At 59.5% G+C, this 23,712-nt stretch overlaps 2 protein-coding genes across 2 annotated transcripts in view; both read left to right on the top strand.

Annotated features, from left to right (window-relative positions):
* Positions 1-4,493, top strand: part of OBSCN (obscurin, cytoskeletal calmodulin and titin-interacting RhoGEF) — a 62,062-nt gene extending 57,569 nt beyond the window's left edge. The window contains exon 45 of the mRNA XM_023763818.1: positions 2,836-4,493. Within this exon, the coding sequence (XP_023619586.1) occupies positions 2,836-3,916 (1,081 nt within the window). The 3' untranslated portion in view covers positions 3,917-4,493. The remainder of the gene's footprint in view (positions 1-2,835) is intronic.
* Positions 4,026-19,213, top strand: LOC111828216 (obscurin-like). Its single transcript, XM_023763817.1, has 29 exons — positions 4,026-4,082; positions 4,518-4,536; positions 5,555-5,743; positions 6,411-6,504; positions 6,822-6,946; positions 7,424-7,536; positions 7,659-7,850; positions 8,302-8,765; positions 9,429-9,489; positions 10,007-10,084; positions 10,471-10,643; positions 10,790-10,816; positions 11,277-11,429; positions 11,520-11,565; positions 11,699-11,776; positions 12,084-12,477; positions 12,545-14,023; positions 14,696-14,776; positions 15,041-15,151; positions 15,318-15,485; positions 15,944-16,066; positions 16,289-16,459; positions 16,705-16,786; positions 16,941-17,180; positions 17,320-17,543; positions 17,627-17,702; positions 17,820-17,969; positions 18,102-18,392; positions 19,153-19,213. The coding sequence occupies exons 1-29, from the start codon at positions 4,026-4,028 to the stop codon at positions 19,211-19,213; spliced, it is 5,520 nt and encodes a 1,839-aa protein (XP_023619585.1).
* Positions 19,214-23,712: the final 4,499 nt, after the last annotated feature.

Raw genomic sequence — 23,712 nt, 5'->3', positions numbered from 1 at the left:
CCTCACATTTGAAAGACGGGGAAACTGAGGTTCAGGAAAGAAAAGAGGGTTTCTCAGGGTGGCTTGTGATTCAAAGCTAATGAAACACCCATTTCCCCGGTGCCACACCCACTGTCCTTCTTCCGGGCCTTTAAAGCTGGGGAAAAAAAGACATATGGTTATTATAATTATATAATTATTTAATTATATAATTTAACTATATAATTAAATAACACAGAGGTCCAGAGCTCGTTGAAGCCATGAGGGCGGGATTGGTTTTGACCTGGACAACCTGGAAGGACTTCCAATGGGAGATGTGTGCAGGTGGATGTGGTGGAAGAGCTTGCAAAAGCCAGGAGGCAAGAAAGGCGATCGTTTCCTCAGGCCAGGTGACTGAGAACTCCAGGATGGCAACCTCTTAGTTCCCCAAGGGCCTCAGGCCTCTTAAAGGGCCTACAGTTAGTCATGTTGCTAGAGAATCCCATATTCACACGTTTGATAAGGTCCTGGTTAACCTTCCTTGACTTCCTTCCTCCTCCCACAAAGCAGGTCGACAGCCCACAATAGATGGGGCTGCCTGGGGCAGCAATGAGCACCCCATCCCTTTCCAGGTGAGGGCTGGAGGTATGCAACTACTCTGCAGCTTTACACAGATCAACTCTACATTTCATCCATGAGAGGAGCATTGTTATTTTCACATTTTATGGATGACATAATGAGGAGCAGAAATGGGCCAGGCAGCCCTATGTGGCAGGGGGGTGGGGGTGAAGGGGTGGGGGGTGTCAGAGAGGACTCATGCCAATGGGAGACTGGACTAGGTGACTCCAGGTACCCTAAAGTCCATTGCATTCCAGGCTCATGGTGGTAGCAACTTTCACCCCACAAGGAGTGTACCCGTTCAGCTTGAGAAGTGGAGGGAGGCAACTGCCTGGCACAGCATGCCCCTTGCCAGGGGCACACCACACAGTGAGGGGTAGCGGGGAGCCAGGAGTATGGAAAAGCAACTGGCTTGGAGAGACTACCACCTGGAAGCCCCAGATGCTGTACCAATGGCCTCAGAGCAGGATGCCCACATGCCCTCATGGGAGCAGCAGTGAGCCCAGTAGTGGGAGTGGCATTTTATTTATTTTTTATTTATTTTATTTTTTTATTTTTTTCGTTAATCCTCACCTGAGGATATTTTTCCATTGATTTTTAGAGAGAGTGGACAGGAGGGGGGGGGTGGAGAGAGAGAGAGAAACATTGATATGAGAGAGACACAGCAATCAGTTGCCTCCTGCATGCGCCCTAACCAGGGCCAGGGATGAAATCTGCAACCCAGGTACATGCCCTTGACCAGGAATTGAACTTGTGACCTTTGGGTCATGGGCTGACGCTCCAACCACTGAGCACCACCGGCCAAGGTGGGAGTGCCTTTTAGAGGAGTGATCCAGTTTCCCAGTTCCACCTGACCCACTGTCCTTTCTTAGCCAATTAGGCAGCATGAGGCCAGCAGATGGGACCTGGCCCAGGTTCCCGTGATGCTTGGGCAGACTCTGACCTCTGGGCCTGAGTGTGGGGCAAGAAGGCAGGTTTTGGCCCTGAGTAGGCTCTGACTCCAAACCTCAGTTTCTCCTCAGTGAAGTGGAGATAGCATTTCCCCTTTCCAGGTGAGGGCTGGAGGAGGCAGGACCTCTAACTGCTCTGCACCCTGAGGTGTGGCCACAAATCTCTGGGGCCATGCCTGAGGGTAACTGCTCCTGGATGGAGCCCTGAGTTAGACAAAAGCAACGCTGGAGAAAGAGAGACAACGTCTGATCAGGCAGGCGGCTGGCAACAGCACACCAAGTCCCTCTGCCTGAGCCCAAGAGGAAATGCAGGTCCTGGGGCCCAGGAAAGCTGTGTGTTACTCAGCCCATTGCTGTCCCTGCCTGTTCCTCATTTCGCCCTCAGCACCCAGCCAGGTCAGGGCATTAGACGGCCGAGGAGGACCTAGCTGACTGGTGGGCTTCTGACTCTTGGTCCTGAGAAAGTTTTGAGCCTCTTTGAGTCTTGTCCACTCCCGTAAAAGGGGGCCAGACCCATCCCCCAGTGCTGCTGCAGAGTCCCCAGTCAGCACCCCACGTGCACCCACATGCAACTGGCCTTGAGTTCTGCTTCTTCTCCCCCCACTCCCTGTTTGGAAGATGGGGCCCAGGAAGGGGAAGAGCTTGTCTGAGGTCACAAAGCCTGACAGCAGAGTCACACCCGGGACCAAGTGTCCTTGCCCAGCCTCACACCACCAGACCAAGAGGCCAGGAACCCAGACTGCAGCTCAGGGCTCTGACAACCTTCTCACACCTGCACCTGTGGCATCAACTGCCCAGTCTGCCCCTAACTCAAGATCACTGAGGCACCTGCCCTCTGAGAGCTTGCTGGGCCCCCACCCCATGATACAAAGCACAAAACACTGGTGGGACGGACAAGGCGGACTGTGGGGCAGTGTCCTTGCACACTGGCCATTAGCTCTGAGAGGACTGGCATCCAAAATAAGACAGCTATGAACAGGGAATACTACCCACAGGGACTTGCACACTGGACTTGGTCTGGGGCTTGGAGGCACCTGTGTGATGCAGTGATGCCTCAACTCCTATTTGAGGTCTGCGCACCAGAGCCCGTGGTTGACCAGATGAGACTCTGTGTTTGTTTCTTTGGTTCTCTGGCTGGGGGTTCCAGAGATTGGGCTCAAGTGCATGTGTAGGAGCTTATGTAGTTTCACCCTTTGCTTGCTGGTACATTAACCTGATCTCTCCTGCTGGCTCTGAATGTGCTGGTGGCATGGGTGGCAAGCCAGGCAGCAGGTCTCCGTGCCATCTCCTCTCGGCCCTCTCCCTGCAGAGAGGAGACCATCACCACCGTGGTGAAGAGCCCGCGTGGCCGCCTCAAGTCCCCCAGCAAGTCTCCCTCCCGCTCGCCTTCCCGGCACCCTGCCAGTTCACCCAGGTCGGGCCTGTCCGCCCCTGAGCTGCTGCATTCACCAGGGGCTGGCCAACTTCGAAGGCCAGGGGAGGAGCCAGGCTGGAAGCCCCCTGTACCCACGCTGTACGTGACAGAGCCCGGAGCCCATGCGCCAGCCCTGCCCAGGGGCACCGGGCCCAGGCCCAAGTGGGTGGAGGTCGAGGAGACCATCGAAGTCCAGGTGAAGAAAACAGGCTCCAGGGGTGCGTCTCCAGCTAGAGAGGTGCCTGGCAGCTCAGCGGGGCTTCTCTTCACGCTTCCTGGTGGGACCCCCGGAGGAGACCCCAACACAAACAACTCCAACAACAAGCTGCTGACCCAGGAGCCCCTGACCCAGGGCAGAGTCTTCTGGGTGGACGCTGGGCTGGAGACCCATGAGCTGTCCCCTCCTGGGGCCACCGAAGAGGAGGCCCCCCTGGAGGTGCAGGAGGGGAGAGGTGTCCACCTGATGGAGGAGCCCCTGGGCGCCGAGGACCTTCGAGGCTGGGACCCCAAGATCCTCACACGCGATGGCTGTGTGCTGACGCTGGCTGACCTGGAGGATTACACACCCCAGGAAGGGGAGACCTTCGGCTGCAGCAGCCCCGTGCCCAGTGTCTCCGACGACCCACCCTGCGAGGTCTCGGTGCTCCAGAGAGAGATCAGTGAGCCCACTGTGGGACAGCCCATCCTGCTCGACGTGTGGCGCCCCCCAGGCCCCCGAGCCCCGCCTGGCTTCTTCAGCTGCGTGCCCCAGGGAACAGCTCTGTCGAGGCCCCAGGTCTTCCGCCCTGTTGGTGTCTCCCGGGCTAGGGGTGCCACATCCTTCTGCACCCAAGTCCATCGCTCTGCGGACAGTGGCCAGAGCAGCTTCAAAACGGAGGTTTCCACCCACACGGTCAGCTTTGGGACAGTGGGTGAGACAGTCACCCTGCACATTCGGCCTGACGGGGATGAGGACCCCAGTCCGTCCCAGGGCTGAGGCTGCGACCCTCGACCCTCAAGGGCACAGGCGGCTGGGGGGTGAGACATTGACGCTCTCAGAGCCAGTTTACTGCGGACAGGGCTGCATGAGAGCAGCAGAAAGGGGCATGGCCTTGGGGCCTAGGACCCTGCCTGGCACCGTACCTACCTGCTTCACAGCCGCTGTGAGTTTTGAGCTCAGGAGAGGGGCCTGAAGCCAGCACCTCAGGACATGTGCTCTGACCACCCCCTGCTCTCCAGCAACTCGGGACTTCAGCTGCCTGTCCTCCCGGGGTCTTCAGCTGAGGACACTGTCCGCACAGCTGTAACCCAGATTTACTGAGAGCTGTGGGGGAACAGCAGGTAGTCTCCGTCTGGGCTGTGGTCTCCCATCTCTCTTTGCTGTGGCACACCCCTGCCCACGCCCAGGCTGCCCCATCTCAGTGGGGGCTTCTTGGGGCACATGTTCCCATGGACACGGGGTGCCCTCTGCAGACTTTCCAGGCCTCCCCTGCAGCAGGGGCCAGGGTCTGGGTGGGAAGCAGCCCCTGCTAGTTGACTCCATGATGATAATAAACTGGCTCCCACACCCTGTACTCTGCTCTTCTTGCTTCTTCCAGTGGCTCTGGAACTTGGGCGGTAGGGGCCCGCTAGGCCTAGCCCTGGGGACCAACCAGTGGCAGCCCAGGCCCCCTCTGCTGCAGCCTGGGGTGGGTCCTGGCCGTCTGAGGTCCCTGGGTGGAGGCACCGCACTCACCTGACCAGCCTGCCCGCACTCGAGCAGGCAGGCCTTCCTGCCCCTGTGCAGCCAGGCTGTTGTCAGGACAGACGATGGGGGTGTGATGTGTGGGGTCCTCCTTGGAGTGGGAAAGGACAGGGTGGGTACCATAATGCTGGAGAGGGTCCTGGGGCAGGGGAGGGCTCTAGGCAGGGGGACCTGCTGGGAATGGAGCAGTGGGCATGACTGGGCACACCTGTCCGACTACAGTGATGCCACCTGGGGCTGGCAGCCAGGCGGAGGAAGGGGCTGCACCCGAGGCTGAGGGCAGGGAGGGTCTGGTGGGAAGAGGTGGGGGCTGTGTTGGAGGCCAGGGCAGGGCCAGATGAAGGGGCAGTGACCTGGGCCAGACAGGCCCTCTGGTGGAGTCCCGTCCTGGGCGGGGGACAGGGTCTGCTATGGGAGGGCAGTAAGGGAGCCCACCCCTTGTGGGTACCCAGGCCCCTCAGTTGGCTGCAGGTTTCCCTCTATTATGGGGCTAGGTCCACTGGGCCTGGGGTCCAGAGTGAGCCATGAGGGAGGTCAGCACAGGATGAAGGGATGGCAAGAGCTGAGACCTTGGGGCAGACAGGGCACATGGAGGGTGGCCAGGCTCAGCTGCTCCTGAGGAGTTGGCGTTCTCCTGAAGGCATCTGGGCACAAGGGCAGGAGTGGTGGGGCTCTGCTCTCGGTGCCCTGGCACCATCTCTACCCACTCCCAGGCCCCTTTCTCTTTCAGGCTTCCACCTCCAGCGCCTCCTGAGAGAGGAGTGGTGGGTGGGAAGGGCAGCCTGTTCGTCTTACCTGGGCATCTCTAAGGACCGAGATAGGTTTCCTGAAGCCCCCGCTCAGGTCCTCGGTCATGTCTCACGCCTACAGGCTGACCCACTTTTCCCATAGGTGCTGCTGTCCCACCCCCAACTGCCCTGGAGCGAGTGGACCAGAGCACATCTGTCCAGAGGACACTGGTGGGCCCAGAGGCTCCGGGACCCTCTGCAGGGGACCTCGCTGGCCTGGGCCCCAGGGAGCCACTTGCTCTCCAGGAGGCCAGCCCCCAGCTCCTAGGCACTGAGGCTGCAGATGAATCTGGTGAGGCCCAGTGGCAGGCTGACTGCCAAGTACCACCTGCTCCCAGACCCCTCCTCTGTGCTGACCCAAGCCTTGGTCGCCATGGGTGCTCATCCCCTGGGAGTGAAGTGGAAGAACCCTGGGACCCAGGTATCACTGGGATCCTTGCACGGGGGCCCTGGGCGAGGCCCACCCCTCACTCAGGCTGTCACCCATCTACGAAACTAGGCAGGGGAGAGGCAGTTCAGGGAGGTTTCCACCCTGAGTACATCTGTCCTGGGTGTCAGAGACCTGGGTCAGAGCCTGGGCACCCTGTGCTCAGGGTAGGAGAGGAGGGGGGTGGAGAGGAAGGAGGAGGATACCTTGCCCCTGACAGATGCAACCCGAGGGATGCTGCCGAGGGGGCCCTCTCCACCGAGGTGCCGCACCCCCTTGTGGGATGGGGTGTGGGGGAGGTGGGCAGCCTTAGGGCTGGTGGCCCGGGCTCCCGGCTAGGACAGGTGGGTGCCCTGGAGGAGGTGCACATGCGCGGAAAGAGTCCCGGGTTTGGGGACACGGACCCTTGCGCCCCTGCTCTGCCTGTGCTCCCACCCTCTGCGCCCTGGAGGGTGACAGGGGCATGTCATTGGGGACAGCCCCCGGCGCATCCCAAGCTCTGTCTCACTAGGCCCTGGCCTCCCCCCAGCAGAGTCCAGGAAGGTGCCTGAGTCTCTCCCTCCTGGGAGCCAGGATCAGGACTCGGGGGCTCCTGCGGCGGCTCAGGAACGCATGGTGCCCATCAGGTAATGTCCCTGGCACACTGGGTGGGGCTTTCTATGAGGGGACGTCCGCGAGCAGGGCAGGAGGAGTAAGAAGTGGGCGCACAGCACCCCAGGACATTCCTCACCAGCCCCACCCCAGCCAAAGGGCAGTACAGGAGGAGAGGTGTTCGGGGAGCCCCCCCACACGTAGGGCTGGGCCCCGGTCTCTGCATTCCTTCCCATGCAGTCGGCTGCAGCCCCGGGTGGGGTGGGGCAGGGGCCCATCTTACCACCAGGGTCAGTGCCCAACCCCAGAAGTGGGTGGGTGGCAGCCAACTCACCCCGCTGCATGACCCCAGGATGGAGAGCGCGGCCTGGCCGGGGACGGAGGCCACTGAGCTCTGGGATGTCTGCAGCCACGTGTTCACAGAAACCATGCACCGGACATACGTGTACAAGGCCAGCGACCTGGGTGCCGCAGCAAGTAGGCTACGCGTGTGCCCACCGGGCAGTCGGCTGGGGGACACTTGCACGGAGGAGCCATCCGATGTGTGCCAGCCTGCTGCGGCCAGCCCCTGCGACCCCAGCCCCTGAGTCCCCTCCGAGGGGCATCCCTGGGAGGGGAGCACGGGCAGCAGGGACCTAGGTGGCCTCTCTGCAGCCTAAGTTAGCATGCCCTGTGTGCCTGCCTCCAAGAGCCGGGTTCAAGCGGGGAGACAGTGCTCAGAAGCACCTCCTAACTGTCCGGAGCCTGCGCCGAATCAGGAGGCCGAGGGGCTCTGTCACCCTGAGGGTCTCGGGGCCTTGAGATGCCTGGGGCGCCCGGGGCGCCTGGGTCCCTGCCAGCCCACCGGGGTCTCGATGAGGCAGGCCCCCGCTCACAGACTGCAGTGTGGGCTGCGGTGGGCGGCTGTGCTGTGCAGCCTGGACTTCTCCCCACGGTTTTCCTCCGTACCCCCAGGACCCCCGTCCATGCAGGTCACCATCGAGGATGTGCAGGCACAGGGAGGCAGCACAGCGGAATTCCAGGCCGTCATCGAGGGCAACCCGCAGCCCACAGTGACCTGGTATAAGGTAGAGATGCGTGTGGGGTGGGGCCTGTATCTGGAGGGAGAGTGTGAAATCCCCACTGGACATGGCGTGTCACTCACGGAAGGCAGGGTGGGCTGATGGTCACCCCCCACCTGTGCCTCCAGGACAGCGTCCAGCTGGTGGACAGTGCACGGCTCAGCCAGCAGCAGGAAGGGACAACCTACTCCCTGGTGCTGAGGGATGTGGCCCAGCACGATGCCGGTGTCTACACCTGCCTGGCCCAAAACGCTGGCGGCCAGGTGCTGTGCAAGGCGGAGCTGCTGGTGCACGGAGGTGAATCAGGGAACCCTTCCCAGGTCCCAGTCTGGCTTCCTGCGGGCGTGGGGTCCTGTGGGCTCCGCAGATACTACAGAGCTGGGGAACAGTGAGGGGGTGGTGATCTCTGTCCACACTGGCACCTGAACTGCTCCCTGGCTACGGGGGCCAGCGAAGCTGGGGTTCGGGAGAAGCAAAGCTATCGGAGGAAAAACTGCACTCTTTTCTACGAAGTCAAGGAAGAGATTGGGAGGGTATCCTCCCCCCAGCCCCAGGAGCCCCGCCCCCCATCCCTGCCCAGGCCCCCCAAACTTGGCCTGCTGGAAGTCCCTAGCCCAGGACCCCCAGCCCCAACCCCTGGAACCCTGCCCTCTGGAGTCCTGGTCCCCCATAAATCCTTACCTCCTGAGGACCCCACTTATCAGAGGCCACCCCTCAGTCCTCTCTGGACGTCTGGGAACCCTGTCCAGCCCCCAGCCCCTGCTCTCCCAGAATCCTCCCCTCTCAGGAATCTGCCCGCCTATCAACTGCAACCCGCCCTTTGGGAGCTCCCATCTCCTGGAAGACCCCCCCCATCCCATCCTCACCTCCCCCCTCCAGTACCCTCCCATCCTCAGGAGCCCGTACCCTGGGACCCCTACCTCTAGGATGCCCTTGCCTCCCCAGTACCCGCTCCCCCAGCCCCTGCCCTCCAGGAACCCCACCTCCCTCCTTGGAGCCGTCTTGGGAGTCAGCGTGGGCTCCCCTCTTCCTAGAGGTGTGTTCGGCTTTGTGAAGAGGGTGCAGCACAAGGGCAACCAGATGTCCTGTGCTGCCAAGTTCATCCCCCTGCGGAGCAGGACGCGCACCCAGGCTTACCAGGAGCGAGATGTGCTGGCAGAGCTGAGCCACCCGCTGGTGACCAGGCTGCTGGACCAGTTTGAGACGCGCAAAACGCTCATCCTTGTCCTGGAGCTGTATCCAGCCCCCAGCCCCAAGAGCACCAGGAGGGAGCAGGCCTCGGGAGAGCAGGGTCCCCGGGCGCTGCGGGCCTGCGATCCTGGTGTCCTCGGTCCTGCTTTCCTTGTGGGGGCCGCCAGCCGGGCCTCCCACGTTCCTGTTACGATGCTGTGTGACTAACCAGCCCAGACATGGCCCTGTCCTCATAGCCCGCTGCCCCTTGAGTCGGGAATTCGGGCAGGGTTGCGTCCAGAGGGCCCTTCCCCTGCTCCATGTGGCCTCTCTCAGCAGGAGGTCAGGCTGCTTAAATGGCAGCCCTGAGCCCCAGTGCTGGGATTCCTACTTTGTCCACTCAGGCTCGAGGGAGGGCCACACCCCTTCCCTGCCCCCTCTGGGTCTCACCCCACCACTTGCTAAGAGTCTCTGGGTGTCACGTGCTCACTCCCCCCCACCTCCCCCAGTCAGCGACCCCGGTCCCTGCAGGGGGTGTGGGCTTTGTGCAGAGTAGAGGATGTCTCCACTCCAATGCTGCTGCTGGCTCCTGGCCTCAGCTCTCTCCTCAACCCAGAGGGCCCACCTCCCCAGCATGGACCCCACTTCCACCCCAAGATAAGACTTGCCGTGGGGTGTGGAGCCGGGTGGGTTCCAGGCCCCAGAGCTTTCCTTGACCTGAGCCCCAGGTGCTCATCAGAGGAACTACTGGACCGCCTGTTCAAGAAGAGTGTGGTGACAGAAGCTGAGGTGACTGCAGCCTGAGCTGTCTGCCCAGCCAATAGGCTTGCATGTATACCCACCAGGCCTCCTACTCCCCCACCCCCCGCCCTGACCTCCTGCCCAGCAGACACAACCTCCCCTCTTGCACAGTGTGCCCCAGCTCAGAGACCTTTTGGGGTCTCCAGGGCCTCACAAAGTGTCACAGCTCCTCAGTCAACTCTCAGAGACCTCCTGGCCAGGGCTCACCACTTCCCTCTCCCAGCCTGCACCTGGCCAATGGGCCAACCCTTGCCTTCTCCTGAAACATCAAGCTTCCTGTTTTGCTCAGGCGGCTTCACACATCCAAACCCTCCCCACCTTCAGGGCCCAGAGGAATCCCCGTGCCCAGGCTCATGGGGTCTGGGAGGCTTTGTACTGCCTCTGGGACTGTCCCAGGCTTGGAGGGAGTGGAGGTGTAGGTTGGCGCAGGGCAGGGAGGAAAGTGGAGGGGAGGGGGAGGTCGAGGCTGACTGTCTTGCCTGAGCAACGGCCTTTGCCACTGTAGGTCAAGGTCTACATCCAGCAGCTGGCGGAGGGGTTGCATTACCTGCACAGCCACAGCATCCTCCACCTGGACATAAAGGTACTTGCCCCAACCACCCTGCATCCCCAGAGCCCTGGGAAGGGCAGATGGGAGCCTGGGGCCTGCAGGCTGGAAAGGCACAGGCCCACCATTTCCAGTTTTCCTGTCAGGATTTACTCACTTTTGGGGATGGGAAGCTCACTACTTTACCAGCAGCCCCTGCAGGTGGGGTGTGGCTCTGATAGAGCAGAGGCTGCCCCCAAATGGTACTGAAACCTGCTCCGGCCCCCACTGGCCTCTTCGTCTCATGGAACAGCTCCTCAGACTCCCTAGTTCCCCACCCCCCCCACCCCCCCCACCCCCCCCACCGCCGCCGCCAGACCTGGCAGCCCCAGGAGTCACCTCCGTAGGTTGAGGCCTTACCCACTCATGACTCTGTCCAACAGCCCCCCAACATCCTGATGGTGCATCCTGCTCGGGAAGACATTAAAATCTGCGACTTTGGCTTTGCCCAAAGAATCACCTTGGCAGAGCCAAAGTATAGCAAGTACGGGTGCCCTGAGTTTGTGTCCCCCGAGATCATCGAGCAGACCCCTGTGAGCGAGGCCTCTGACATCTGGTGAGTGGGTGGGCCCCCGGGACAAAGCCACCGTGACAGCCCATCCCCCCGTTCGCTGCCTGCCGTCCTCTCAGCTGCCATTCCCCTCATGCCCCTCACCTGGGGGCCCGGCTGGGTGACTCACAGCTGTGGTTTTGTTCCCACAGGGCTATGGGGGTCATCTCCTACCTCAGGTGAGCAGACCTGTGCCCCATCTCCTCAGAAGAAATCCCAGACCCCACCCGCAGGCCCTCCCCAGATCAGAGACCTGGGGCCCAAGGGGCTGCTAGTTTGGAAACAAGCAGTGGGCCACCTCGGATAAGGGGTTGTGCCCGGGCTTTTCGCCATACCCTGTCCCAGAGGAGCTCTTCCCAGTGGGGTCGTGAGACACAGCGCTGAGCTGTTTGCTCAAAGGGTCTGGCTGGTTTGCCCAGAGGCCCTCCATCGCAGTTACTGCCCTGAGGACGCTGCTGGTGTAGACTGAGCCCAGATCCTCACTCCGGCCTGGGCCTGCATACCTGGGCAAGTCTGAGACACTTGCTGGGACTCTGAGGGAACTAAGAGGCCATCCCAGTCAGGGCTCCGCCGACCAACCCCAGGGGACCCAGAGATCCGGGGTCATGTCTGAGGGCCCGACACTCACTGTGCTTTCAGCTTGACCTGCGTGTCCCCATTTGCGGGCGAGAGTGACCGGGCCACCCTCTTGAACGTGCTGGAGGGGCGGGTGTCCTGGAGCAGCCCGGTGGCTGCACACCTCAGCCCGGATGCTCAGGACTTTATCAAGGCTGCCCTGCGGAGGGTCCCGGAGTGAGTGTGCATGCCCTGCTCTCCTCCCCCACCCCCTGTTCAGGGGACCAGCCCACCCCTGGCCTGACCCCTGGCTTGGTCTCCCCACAGAAGCCGGCCCAGTGCAGCCCAGTGCCTTGCCCACCCCTGGTTCCAGGTGAGTAGGGTGAATCTGGCAGGCCTGGCGAACAGGGAGGAAAAATGAGGCCAAGAGGGGTGGGGCCTATCGGGCTCTAGGGTACACCAGGCTCTCCCCTCACACACGTGGCTTTCTCACCCGGGCCCCCCAGAAGTCCCTGCCCGCGGAGGAGGCCCACTTCATCAACACCAAGCAACTCAAGTTCCTCTTGGCGCGCAGCCGCTGGCAGGTGAGCCCGGAGGCAGTGCGGGGCGGGGAGGGATGGCTGAGGGGGAGGCAGGGAGGGGCCTAGAGGCAGGTGGGGGGGAGCTAAGGTCCCAGGGCTGGCTGTGCGCAAGGAGGTGGGGGCTGGGCATCCTTCTTTCAGAATCTGTGTTCCCTGAGCTGACAGGACGGACATAAACACAGAGTCCTGGGGTGTAGGGAATGAGGACAAGGGCTTTTAACGCGCCCCGCCTCCTGGGTCCCCCATCTGGGGGCACCGGAGTCGGGAGGCAGTGGGCACTGGCTGACGCCCCTCGTCCCCGCGCCCCCAGCGCTCCCTGATGAGCTACAAGTCCATCCTGGTGATGCGCTCCATCCCCGAGCTGCTCCAGGGCCCGCCGGACAGCCCGTCGCTCGGCGTGGCCCGGCACCTGCGCGGCGACGCCAGCGCCTCTTCCAGCAGCTCCTCGTCCTCCGACAACGAGCTGGCACCCTTTGCCCGGGCCAAGTCTCTGCCACCCTCCCCGGTGACGCACTCCCCGCTGGTGCACCCGCGAGGGTTCCTGCGGCCGTCGGCCAGCCTGCCGGAGGAGGCCGAGGCCTGTCCTCCCCAGGAGGCCGCGCCTCGGCCCGCATCGCCCGGGGGCGCCGAGCCCGCAGCTGCCCCGGGCTGCGTGCCCCGGCAGAGCGTCATCCGCAGCCTGTTCTACCAGCAGGCCGGCCAGAGTCCGCCGCGCGGGGCCACGGCCACGGCCACGGCCACGGCCACGGCCACGGCCACGGCCACGGGCAGGCGGGTGCCTGCGCGGCGGAGGCACCTGCTCAAGGGCGGCTACTTCGCGAGCACGGTGCCCGGCCTGCGCGAGCCGCTGCTGGAGCACCGCGCGCTGGAGGAGGCGGCCGCCCGAGAGGAGCCGCCCTCCTTCGACACTTCCCCGCGGCCGCCCAGCGCCAGCACCGGCGCCCCCGGAGGCCCCTGCCGCAGCCATTCCCTGGGCTCCGACTGTCCCCGTGGGGCCGGCCCCTCCGGAGAGGGGCTGCCATGAGGGGCAGGGTCCCTCCCCCACCCTCTGGGGCCTCCAGGCTGAAACAGGAGGGGAGAGCGTGCCCAGAGAGGTGGCAGGTGCCCCGGAAATGGAGTCTCGGGAAGGGCAGAGACCATTTTCATCTTCTGGTGGAGATCCTTGCCTTGCTGAGCAAGAGGGGTCCTCCCAGGACAGCTGTGGGGGGCAGCCGGCTCCTTTTTATCACCCCCAGAGGGGCCCTGTCACCCGGAAGGGCTCTGATCCCCCTGAGGCTGTTGCACCCCAAGCTCCTGGCTCCTTCCTCTCCCGGGGACTGCAGGCTCCCTCCTCCCCAGCTCAAGCAAGCCTCCAGCCAGGCCCTAAGATGGGGCTGGAGGCCACCCTGTTCCCTGGGAGGCCCCGTCCCCCCAGCTCTCCAGGGCCAGCCTCCCCATCTGGCATGGCGCCCGGCTCCTCCCTGGACACCAAGGATCTAGCCCAGGAGACAGAGGGCCTATGGGAGTCTGAGCCCAGCCCACCTCAGCCTCGGGAGCAGGCGACCTCACGGAAGTTCTCCCTTGGGCACCATGGTGGTTATGCAGGGGTGGCCGGCTATGGCGCCTTTGCCTTTGGCGGGGATGCGGGAGGCATACTGGGACAGGGACCCCTGTGGGCCCGGATGACCTGGGCCACCTCTCAGTCCTCGGAGGAACAGGACGAAACGGGGGCCGACAGCCCACTCCCCCAGGCCAGCGTGGTGCCCTTGCCAGAGGGCAGCGGGGGCAGGGGGTCCCAGGTGTCGCTGGTGCAGATCCAGGACCTGTCAGGGGACATGGAGGCAGCAGACACCATGTCTCTGGATATATCGGAGGTGGAGCCTGCCTACCTCAACCTGTCGGACCTGTACGACATCAAGTACCTTCCCTTTGAGTTCATGCTCTTCAGGAAGATCCCCAAGCCAGAGCTGCCACCATCCCCAGCGTCGGAGGCCAGGGAGGAGCTGGCTGAGCTCCCAGAGGCCACGTGGTCCTGGCAGGGCGGGCTGGGCCTGCCTGCCAGCCTGGAGATCAGGGAAGAGCTGGAGGACAGCGAGGCCCTGTTCAGGGAGGCAGGTGGCAGCAGGAAGCGCAAGTGGTCACCCCCCTCCAGTGGCCGGCGCTTCCCCGGGCGGCATGCCCTGCTGGACGAGCCTGTGGAGCTGGGGCTGCGCCAGAAGGTGAGGGCCTCAGTGGCCCACATCTCCAGCCTCCTAAGAGGCAGGCCTCAAGGTGAGTCTCCCCCCACCCCGCCATCATGGGGGCTTCTGGGCCTGGCCAGGTGTGCCCTCTGTACCTTGGGGCACCTTGCACACACGCCCAGGAATCAGCTCAGGGGCCCACCTGAGGCAGGAAGCCCTCCCTGCCCCTGCCTGTGCCTGTGCCTGTGCCTGTGCCTGTGCCTGTGCCTGTGCCGCCCCCCCCCCATGCCCATGGGCTTCTGTTCCCAAGGCCATCTTCTTGGCTTCATCCCCTCCCATGCGCCTCTGAGACCTAGTGCTGGGACCTGGGGCAACTGCAGGGCTTACACCCCCGCGGAGAGGATCCTTCCGGGGCCAGTCTTCCTGACCCCTGACCCTCACTGACCCCACCCGACCCCAGATCTCAGCCAGGACTTCCGGGCACCTGTACCCCTGAGCTGCTGGCCTTACTTGCCAGAGGTCCTCCCACTCAGAATGGACAGGTGCTGACAGGCTAGAGAGGGGGTGGACTCCTCAGCAGATTTAGTTTGTTTCCCCCAAAACCCCTAGGATCTGGGCTTTCCTGCGACATGGGAATCTGGCAGTGGGTGGTAGGTGGCCCCAGAGTCCTCCTCCCGTGCTCCTGATGGCAGTGCCAGGCAGCTGGCTGCCCAAAGGGGCCAGCCTCTTGGTGTGACCTCCCTTGGTCCTGTCCTCCATGCAGGTCCAGAGAAGGAGGGTCCCCCTAGGAAAAAGGCAGGCCTAGTTTCCTTCCGGCTGTCGGGTCTGAAGAGCAGAGACCAAGGTGAATGTGCTTCCTGGGACTGGGTCCCCCTGCTGCCCAGGAGACCACAGTGCCCAGACCAGCAGGGGGCAAGCTAAACCCACAGTGACTTGAGCCCAGATGGGCTGCTCTGCTCCCTGGCTGTCCAGACTGAGCACTTCCTGGAGGAGGTGCTAGTGTTGAAGATGAACTGGGTGGGGGTGGGCTTCTCTCCAGTATCCCCACCTCGGGTTGTATGCTCTGCCTGAGATCACCTCTGACACTTGGTCCACGTCCCTTCTCTAGCGCCATCCTTCCTAAGGGAGCTTGCAGATGAGACCGTGGTCCTGGGCCAGTCTGTGACTCTTGCCTGCCAAGTGTCGGCCCAGCCAGCTGCCCAGGCCACCTGGGAGAAAGGTAAGGAGCTATCCTGGTGTCGGCGAGGAGGTGGAAGCGTGGCAGGACAGCAGGGGGTATTCCTTGACTTCATGGCCATCAACTTACAGAGGGAAACTGAGGCCCAGATAGGGTGTGGGGCTGGGTGTTTTGAGCTTCCCCCCAGGCTTGCTTTGTCCCAATGCAGATGGGGTCATCCTGGAGAGCAGCAGCCGCCTCCTCATCTCCTCCACACTAAAAAATTTCCACCTTCTGACCATCCTGGTGGTGACCACTGAGGACCTAGGCGTGTACACATGCAGCGTGCACAATGCCCTGGGCACGGCAGCCACCACAGCTGTCCTCCGGAAGGCAGGTGTGTGTGGGCCTCGCCAGGCCATCTCAGCGGGGACTGCTCCAGGCTATCACCCCCTCCCTGAGTTTCCAATGGGTCAGGCAGGCCTGGTCTTAGACCCCACTGATCCCTAGAGGGGGTCAGATGCCCTGCTCTACCACTCAGCCAAGCTGAGGCATCTCTGACCAGAACTTGGGGTGGGCAGGGGCCTGCGAGTGAGGGCCACTCCATGGGCTCCTGAATGTACACGAGATGAAGGAACCTTGTGGTCAGGCAGGCAGGCACCTCCTGAGCCTCCAGCAGGAGAGGCACTGGGTCCCTCTGCCAGGCAGCACTGGAATGGGACCCTGGAATCTATGGGACCAGGGGAGGGTGGGCTCAGGGCCTGACAGTAGGATGCGGGGGTGGGGACAGGGGCTCAGAGCTGCATGGGCCGCCCCTGGAAGCCCACCTCAGACCCCTGACTGTGGGCCCTGCAGAGCGCCCCTCGTCCTCCCCGCGCCCAGACATTGGGGAGGTGTATACTGATGGGGTCTTGCTGGTCTGGAAGCCCATGGAGTCCTATGGCCCTGTGACCTACATTGTGCAGTGCAGCCTAGAAGGTAGGGCTGTGCCTGTGCTGTCGACTCCTGGGGGGCCCTGTGGCTAGTGGAGGGAGGGGGGGTGCGGGAAGTACCAGGCCAATCTGTGCTTCTGGGCACCCAGGGGGGAAGGACTGCCCCCCTCTGTGCTCCTGGGCAGCCTTACTCGGGGAGGGGTCTCTCCACCTGGGACTCTGGAGTGGGGAGCCCTGGAGCTACCCCTCACCCGCTCTGTGTGGCCAGGTGGCAGCTGGAGCACGCTGGCCTCAGACATCTTTGATTGCTGCTACCTGGCCAGCAAGCTTTCCAGAGGCGGTGTGTATGCCTTTCGGACTGCGTGCGTCAGCAAGGCCGGCATGGGTCCCTACAGCAGCCCCTCGGAGCAGGTCCACCTGGGAGGGCCCAGGCACCTGGGTGAGCCTCTGCAGGACCTGGGGGTGTCGGGTGGTGGTCCCTTTGGAATTGCCCTGCCACTTCACCAAAATACATACAATCACTGGGAAGGTTTTTTCTGGCCAGTATGCTGCCCCTCCTCCCTCCCCAAATGGTCCAAAGAATGAGAGGCCAAGTGTGGGTTTAAAGGGTGCCAGGGAAGGGGTGCGAGGAGACAAGGTTGGGGAGCTGGGGCTAGGGGGAGTCACTGGCTTCCCTTCCCACAGCCTCCGAGGAGAGCTGCCCTGCACCGCCAGCCCAGCCGCTCCCCAGCACGCAGACCTTCGCCTTCCAAACACAGATCCGAAGGTGCGGCCGCTCCCCAATCCGCTCTCCAGCATCTGCACCCCCTCCTTCCCTGCTGGGCTTCCTCCCTGCAGCTCTGAGAGTGGGAAGGGGCTGCAGGAGGGCACGTGGGGGACAGGAGGGGTCCTCAGTAGCCTGGCCTGTGCCTCCTCTCCAGGGGCCGCTTCAGCGTGGTGCGCCAGTGCCGGGAGAAGGCCAGTGGACGGGAGCTGGCCGCCAAGATCATCCCCTACCGCCCGGAGGACAGGACAGCCGTGCTTAGCGAGTACGAGGCCCTCAAGGGCCTGCGCAACCCGCACTTGGCCCAGCTGCAGGCCGCCTACCTCAGCCCCCGGCACCTGGTCCTCATCTTGGAGCTGTGCTCAGGGCCGGAGCTGCTCCCCTGCCTGGCCGAGCGGTGAGGGGCCTCTTTGCCCTGATGCAGGCTGGGGGAGGAGGGGCACAATGCCGGAGGCTCACTTCCTGGCTCGCATCCGCCTCCACCAGGAAGGGGCTCAGCGAAACCCACCAAGCTGAGCCCTCCCCTGTGCCCCCAGGGCCTCCTATTCAGAATCTGAGGTGAAGGACTACCTGTGGCAGATGCTGAGCGCCACCCAGTACCTGCACGCACAGCGCATCCTGCATCTGGACCTCAGGTCCGAGAACATGATCGTCACAGAGTACAACCTGCTCAAGGTGGTCGACTTGGGCAACGCCCAGAGCCTCGCCCAGGAAAGGGTCCTGCCCTCAGAGAGGTTCAAAGACTATGTGGAGACCATGGGTGCGTGGGGTAAGGGGTGGGCCAGGAGCCAGTCCCTCCTGCAGTCCCGCCTCCAGGCCTCACCTGTGCACCTGCTTTCCCAGCCCCGGAGCTCCTGGAGGGCCAGGGTGCCGTTCCACAGACTGACATCTGGGCCATCGGTGTGACGGCGTTCATAATGTGAGTCACCGCGTGACAGGGGCGGGAGGCGGGGGGGTTGTGGGGGCTGGTGTGGGATCCATGAGGATGACCTCAGACCCCCTTGTGACCCGAGTCCCCTACCTCGCTCCCGCGCAGGTTGAGCGCTGAGTACCCAGTGAGCAGCGAGGGCACGCGAGACATGCAGAAAGGCCTGCGCAAAGGGCTCATCTTGCTGAGTCGCTGCTACGCGGGGCTGTCCGGGGGAGCCGTGGCCTTCCTGCAGAGCACGCTGTGCGCGCACCCCTGGTAAGGTGGCCCTGTCCCCCCACCCCGACCCTGCCGCCCCCAGCTGCCGGTCCTGCCCATCCCCCTTGTGCCCTGCACCCGCCAGAGCAGGCTGACACCCCACCACCACCACCACCACTCTCCATGCTCCAGGGGCCGGCCGTGTGCATCCAGCTGCCTGCAGTGCCCATGGCTGACAGAGGAGGGCCCAGCCTGCTCCCAGCCCTCCGCGGTGACCTTCCCCACAGCACGTCTGCGTGCCTTTGTGCGAGAGCGTGAGAAGAGGCGGGGCTGCTGTACAAGAAGCACAACCTGGCCCAAGTGTGCTGAGCGCTCGGTCCTGCAGTGTATAGGTGGGGGGGTCACACTGCTAGGCTGCACACCTGGCCTGGCCTCCACACGCAGTATATGCACAGACACTAATAAAAACCAGAACCACAGGAGGCATCATCTATTTCACTGTTTTGTTTTGGGGAAGAGGGTGAGGGCCCTGCACCTTCCTGGGGTTTGGGGAACCGTCCATTTAGCAGAACTGCCCTTCCTTGGTTCATGGATTGAAAGAGGCTGTCAGGGCAGTCTCACTAGAGGTAACCAGCTTATAAAGAGAGCCTCCCCCCGCCCCCCCCCCATCAAAGCCCAGGCACATTGCAACTGGGCACGTTGGTCTCTCAGCCTCAGCCCACCTGCCAGTCTCTGAGGCATCTCCACCGGAACTCCTGAGCTCCAAGGTGCACAGATCGAATGGTTCCCGTGGTGAGCTTCCTGGCCTCTGGTCCTCCATCAAGGCCTCCAGGAAAGGCCACTGCAGCCCTTTCTTGGTCTGAGGCAGGAGGAGCCTGGTGAGTGACCAGCCAGGCCACCCAGAGGGATTTGAGAGGTGGGCTCAGAGCTAGGGAAGGTGTTATAGAAGCTGCTGAAGGAGCCTGAGCCACGGTGGCTTTTCCCCCACCCCGATCCTGCCAGATGTTCCTGCTGCCCACAAGAGGAATCCTGTTTGGGAAGTGTGTGTGATCCTGAGGTTGCGTGAGCATGTGCCACCTTGTTTGATCTCCACCAGCTCCAATTCTACTTGCTGTCAGGAATGGTCTCCCAACACCAGTGCTCCTTCAGGGGCAGTCCACTGTGCCCAGGGCCTATGTTGGAGCGCTGTGCTGTGGAGTTCCCCCACAGGGCACCTTCCTGTACCCTGGCCATTCCTGTTCAGACGCATAGTGAGCACACCTCCAGTCTCGGCCCTCACGGTGCCCTGTGGCACCTGCGTGTGAGCCCGCTCCTTCCTCTCCATCACACACTCGCCCAGCCCCAGCTCACCATGTCCACAGAAAGCTTGGCTCTATATGTTGGGACCAGGTGACCCTTACATCCTTGTCTTTGGAGGATGCATTTCTTTGGTGACCTCATCTGTGCTGTGTGCTGGGATGACTTGCTCTTGTCTAATCCTGTAGAGATCAAATTCTGCAAGTTGAGCAGAGCTCTGACTCTCACACTGAGAGACACTTGCTGGGGCTGGACAGAGGCAATGGGTCTTCCAGATCCCCAGGAGCTCAGCTTTCCTGGGTCTATGCTGGGCTGGCCTTGCTCCTTGAAAGCCCAGGTCTCCTTGTGCATGCTGCCTTGGTACTCGGTACCAGTGCTTCTTGTGAAACAGCTAGTGGCTTGCCTAGGACTCACCTTGGTAACATCCCATAGCACGGGCCATGCCACATCCTCACTCACTCCTCCCATGACTCTCCTCTCCTCTCCTCTCCTCTCCTCTCATTCGGGGTGGCCCTCTTCCCGACTGAACCTTGCCTGATAAATCCACTCAAACCCAAATTCCCTCTATTTTAAGTATTTTATTGGCAGGTTGTTTCTAAAGATCAAATAAAATGTACTGCATTTTAAACAGTCACATCATATTTTATTATATGCTTTTACAATTAAGCTTTTATTATGAGACTAGAAGCCTAGTGCACAAAAATTTGTGCACTCAGGGGGGTCCCTCAGCCCAGCCTATGCCCTCTTGCAGTCTGGGAACCCTCAGAGGATGTCCACCTGCTGGCTTACATCGGGCCCAAGCTGGCAGTCAGACATCCCTCTGGCAGCCCGGCAGCCCTCGGGGGATGTCCACTTGCCAGCGGGGAGCAGGCCTAAGCTGTAGTCGGACATCCTGAGGAGGCAGGAGAGGCTCCCACCACCACCGCTGTACTGGCAGCCATCAGCCTGGCTTGTGGCTGAGCAGAGCTCCCCCTGTGGGAGCGCACTGACCACCAGGGGGCAGCTCCTGCATTGAGCATCTTCCCCCTGGTTGTCAGTGTGTGTCATAGTGACCAGTCATTCCCAGTCATTCTGCTGTTAGGGTCAGTTTGTATATTACCCTTTTACTATATAGGATAGAGGCCTGGGGCACGGGTGGGGCTGGCTGGTTTGCCCTGAAGGGTGTCTCTGATCAGGATGGGGGTCCTGCTGGGGTGCCTGGCCAGCCTGGGTGAGGGGCTGATGGGTGTTTGCAGGCTGGTCACACCCCTTTCAGGGTGGGGGTCCCCACTGGGGTGCCTGGCCAGTCTGGGTGAGGGGCTGATGGCTGTTTGCAGCTAGTCACACCCCCTTCAGGGTGGGTGTCCCCACTGGGGTGCCTGGCCAGCCTGGGTAAGGAGCTGATGGCTGTTTTCAGGCTGGTCAAGCCCCCCTGCAGTGGGAACCCTCACCCCATGGAGGTTTGGCCAGCCTGGGTGAGGGGCTGATGGCTGTCTTCAGGCTGGCCACACCCCCTTTGGGGTGGGGGGTCCTCACTGGAGTGCCTGGCCAGTCTGGGTGAGGGACTGAGGACCGTTTTCAGGCTGGCCAAGCCCCCCGGCAACGGAAGCTCCCAGCCTCTCCTTTTTTTCTTTTTTCTTTTTTAATTCTGGGATTTATTTACCTTCTATAATGGAAACTTTGTAGCCTTGAGAGGAGCTCAGAGCCGGCCAGGGCGGGCGGGAGGGAAGCCTCCTGCTCACTCCAGCTCCATGGCCATGGCTGGCTGAAAGCAGGTATCTGGGGTTTATTTATCTTCTATAATTGAAACTTTGTTGCTTTGAGTGGAGCTCAGAGCCAGGCCGCGGCAAGCGGGAAGCTTGGCTTCCTCCATCATTGGGGCAACCAAGCCTCCTGCTTGCTCCAGCTCCGTGGCTGCCGGCCGCCATCTTGGTTGGGTTAATTTGCATATAGTCGCTCTGATTGGCTGGTGGGCGTGGCTTAAGGTGTCTCGAAGGTACGGTCAATTTGCATGTTTGTCTTTTATTAGTGTAGATCATTGTTGAATCACATGCAGTTGAAAGAAATAATACAGAGAATCCAGGTGTCACTTACCCAGGTTCCCCAATGGTAATATTTTGCAAACCTCTAGTGCAGTGGTTCTCAACCTTCGGGCCCTTTAAATACAGTTCCTCATGTTGTGACCCAACCATAAAATTATTTTCATTGCTACTTCATAACTGTAATGTTGCTACTGTTATGAATCGTAATGTAAATATCTGATATGCAGGATGGTCTTAGGCGACCCCTGTGAAAGGGTCGTTCGACCGCCAAAAGGGTCGCGACCTACAGGTTGAGAACTGCTGCTCTAGTGCAATTTGACAGCCAGGATAGCAACATTGATACAATAAACCTACAGAACATGTTTATCATCAAGTGGAGCCCTCATACTACCCCCCTTTTTTTTAACAACCACACCCACTTTCTTCTCACCCTTAACACTCCTTAACCCTGGCAACCAACAATTGGTCTTGAATTTATATACTTTTGTCATTTTACACTTGATCTTAGCCAAAGGCCAAGAGGAGATATACTTTTGTCATTTTAAGTGTTATATAAACAGAGTAACCCTGATGTGACCTTTTGAGGTTGGCTTTTTTTCACCAAGCATAATCCTCTGGCAACTGGTGAATGAGGTGGCATATGGCAATGGGTCATTCCTTCTTATTGGTCTAACACCATTTCTTTAGACACTCACCCACGGAAGGGCATTGGGGTCGTTCCCAGTTTGTGGCTGTTTCAGGTGAAGCTGCTCTAAGCATTTGTGTACAGATTTGCATGTGAACATAAATCTTCCTTGCTCTGGGAAGGGCACACGTGTGCAAGTGCTGCAATTCCCTTTGCATCTTTATCTTCTCTTGGGTGAGAGGTCTGTTCGCGTCTTTTGACCATTGTCTAATTGGCCTATTTATTTTCTGTTGAGTTTTAAGAGATGTGAATATATTCTGGATATTAGTCCTTTCTCAGATATGTAGCTTACAAATATACTAGTATTCTCCCACTTTGTACCTGTCTTTTTGTCCTCTTAAATATAGAATTTAAAGAGCAAAAGTTTTAATATTTAAAAGCATCTTAATAACATAAAATTTACCACTTTTAAGTGTAAAGTTCTGTATTGTTAATTACGTGCACATTGTTGTGTAACCATCACCAACCATTTCCACGATTTTTCATCGTGTAAAACTGAAACTCTACACCCATTAAGCAACAACTCCCTATCCCCCCCTTAACCCCGACCCCTGGCAACCACCATTCTGCTTTCTGTTTCTATGAATTTGACTACTCTAGACATCTCATATAAGAGGAATCACACTGTATCTTTTTGTGTGTGACTGGCTTATTTCATCTAGCATAATGTCTTCAAGGTTCATCCATGTTGTAGCATGTGTGAGAATTTCCTTCCTTTTCAGGCTGAATAATATTCCACTGTATGAATAGATCACATTTATTTATCCATTCATCTGTCAATGGATATTTGTCAATGCTTCTACCTCAAGCAATTATTGTGTGACAATAAACATGCGTGTACAAATCTCTCTTTGAGGTCCTGCTTTAAATTCTTTTGGGTATATATCCAAATGTGGGATGGTGGGCAATACAGTAGTTTTTTTTTAACTTTTTGAGAAACTACCCCACTGTTTTCCATAGTGGCTGCACCATTTTACATTCCAACGAACAGAGTACTGTTTAAGCGTTTCTATTTCTCCACATCCTTATCAACATTTCTTTTCTTTTCTTTTCTTTTTTTTAATGGTAGCTATCCTAATGGGTGTGAGATGCTATCTCATTGTGATTTTGATTGCATTTCTCTAATGATTAGTGATGTTGAGCATCTTTTCACATATTTGTTGGTCATTTGTATATCTCTTTTGGAGAAATGTATATTCAAGTCCTTTGTACATTTTCTGCTTGGGTTATTTTTGGTGTTGTTGAGTTGTAGGAGTTCTTTATATATTCTGGATATTAATCTCTTATCAAATATAGAATTTGCAATTATTTTTCCCCTTCCATAGGATATCTTCTCACTTTGTTGATTCTGTCCTTTGACGGAAAGATGTTTTAATTTTGATGTCCAAGTAGAAAAAGAAATCCTAAAATTTGAATGAAACCACAAAAGATTCCCAATAGGCAAATAAATCCCAAGAAAGAGAAAAAAGCAGGATGCTTTTTTCTGACTTCAAGCTATATTACTCAAAACAGCATGGTACTGACATAAAAATAGATACATCATAGACAAATGGAACAGAATGAAGACCCCAGAAATAAACCCATGTGTATATGATCAATTAATATTTGACAGCGGAGCTAAGAATACTCAGTGGAGAAAAATATAGTCTCTTCAATAAATGAAACTAGATCGCTATATTATACCACTCATAAAAATTCAAAATGGATTAAAGACTTAAATGTAAGACCTGAAACCATAAAAGTAGAAGAAAGCATAGAGAAAAGGCTCCTTGACATGGGTCTTGGTAATGATTTTTTAGAT

This window comes from Myotis lucifugus, unplaced genomic scaffold, assembly GCF_000147115.1.
Source record: "Myotis lucifugus unplaced genomic scaffold, Myoluc2.0 scaffold_302, whole genome shotgun sequence".
NCBI lineage: Eukaryota > Metazoa > Chordata > Mammalia > Chiroptera > Vespertilionidae > Myotis > Myotis lucifugus.
The sequence above is the reverse complement of the archived record's forward strand: the minus strand, read 5'-3'. Positions and strand labels throughout refer to the sequence as shown.

Bases quoted from the DNA above. Each gene is read 5' to 3' on its own strand.
- LOC111828216 (XM_023763817.1), top strand. From the start codon at position 4,026: ATGGCCTTGGGGCCTAGGACCCTGCCTGGCACCGTACCTACCTGCTTC. The intron at 5,744-6,410 runs GTGAGGCCCAGT...TCCCCCCAGCAG, and splicing joins TGAGGCTGCAGATGAATCTG to AGTCCAGGAAGGTGCCTGAG. The intron at 17,703-17,819 runs GTGAGTCACCGC...GCTCCCGCGCAG, and splicing joins GGTGTGACGGCGTTCATAAT to GTTGAGCGCTGAGTACCCAG.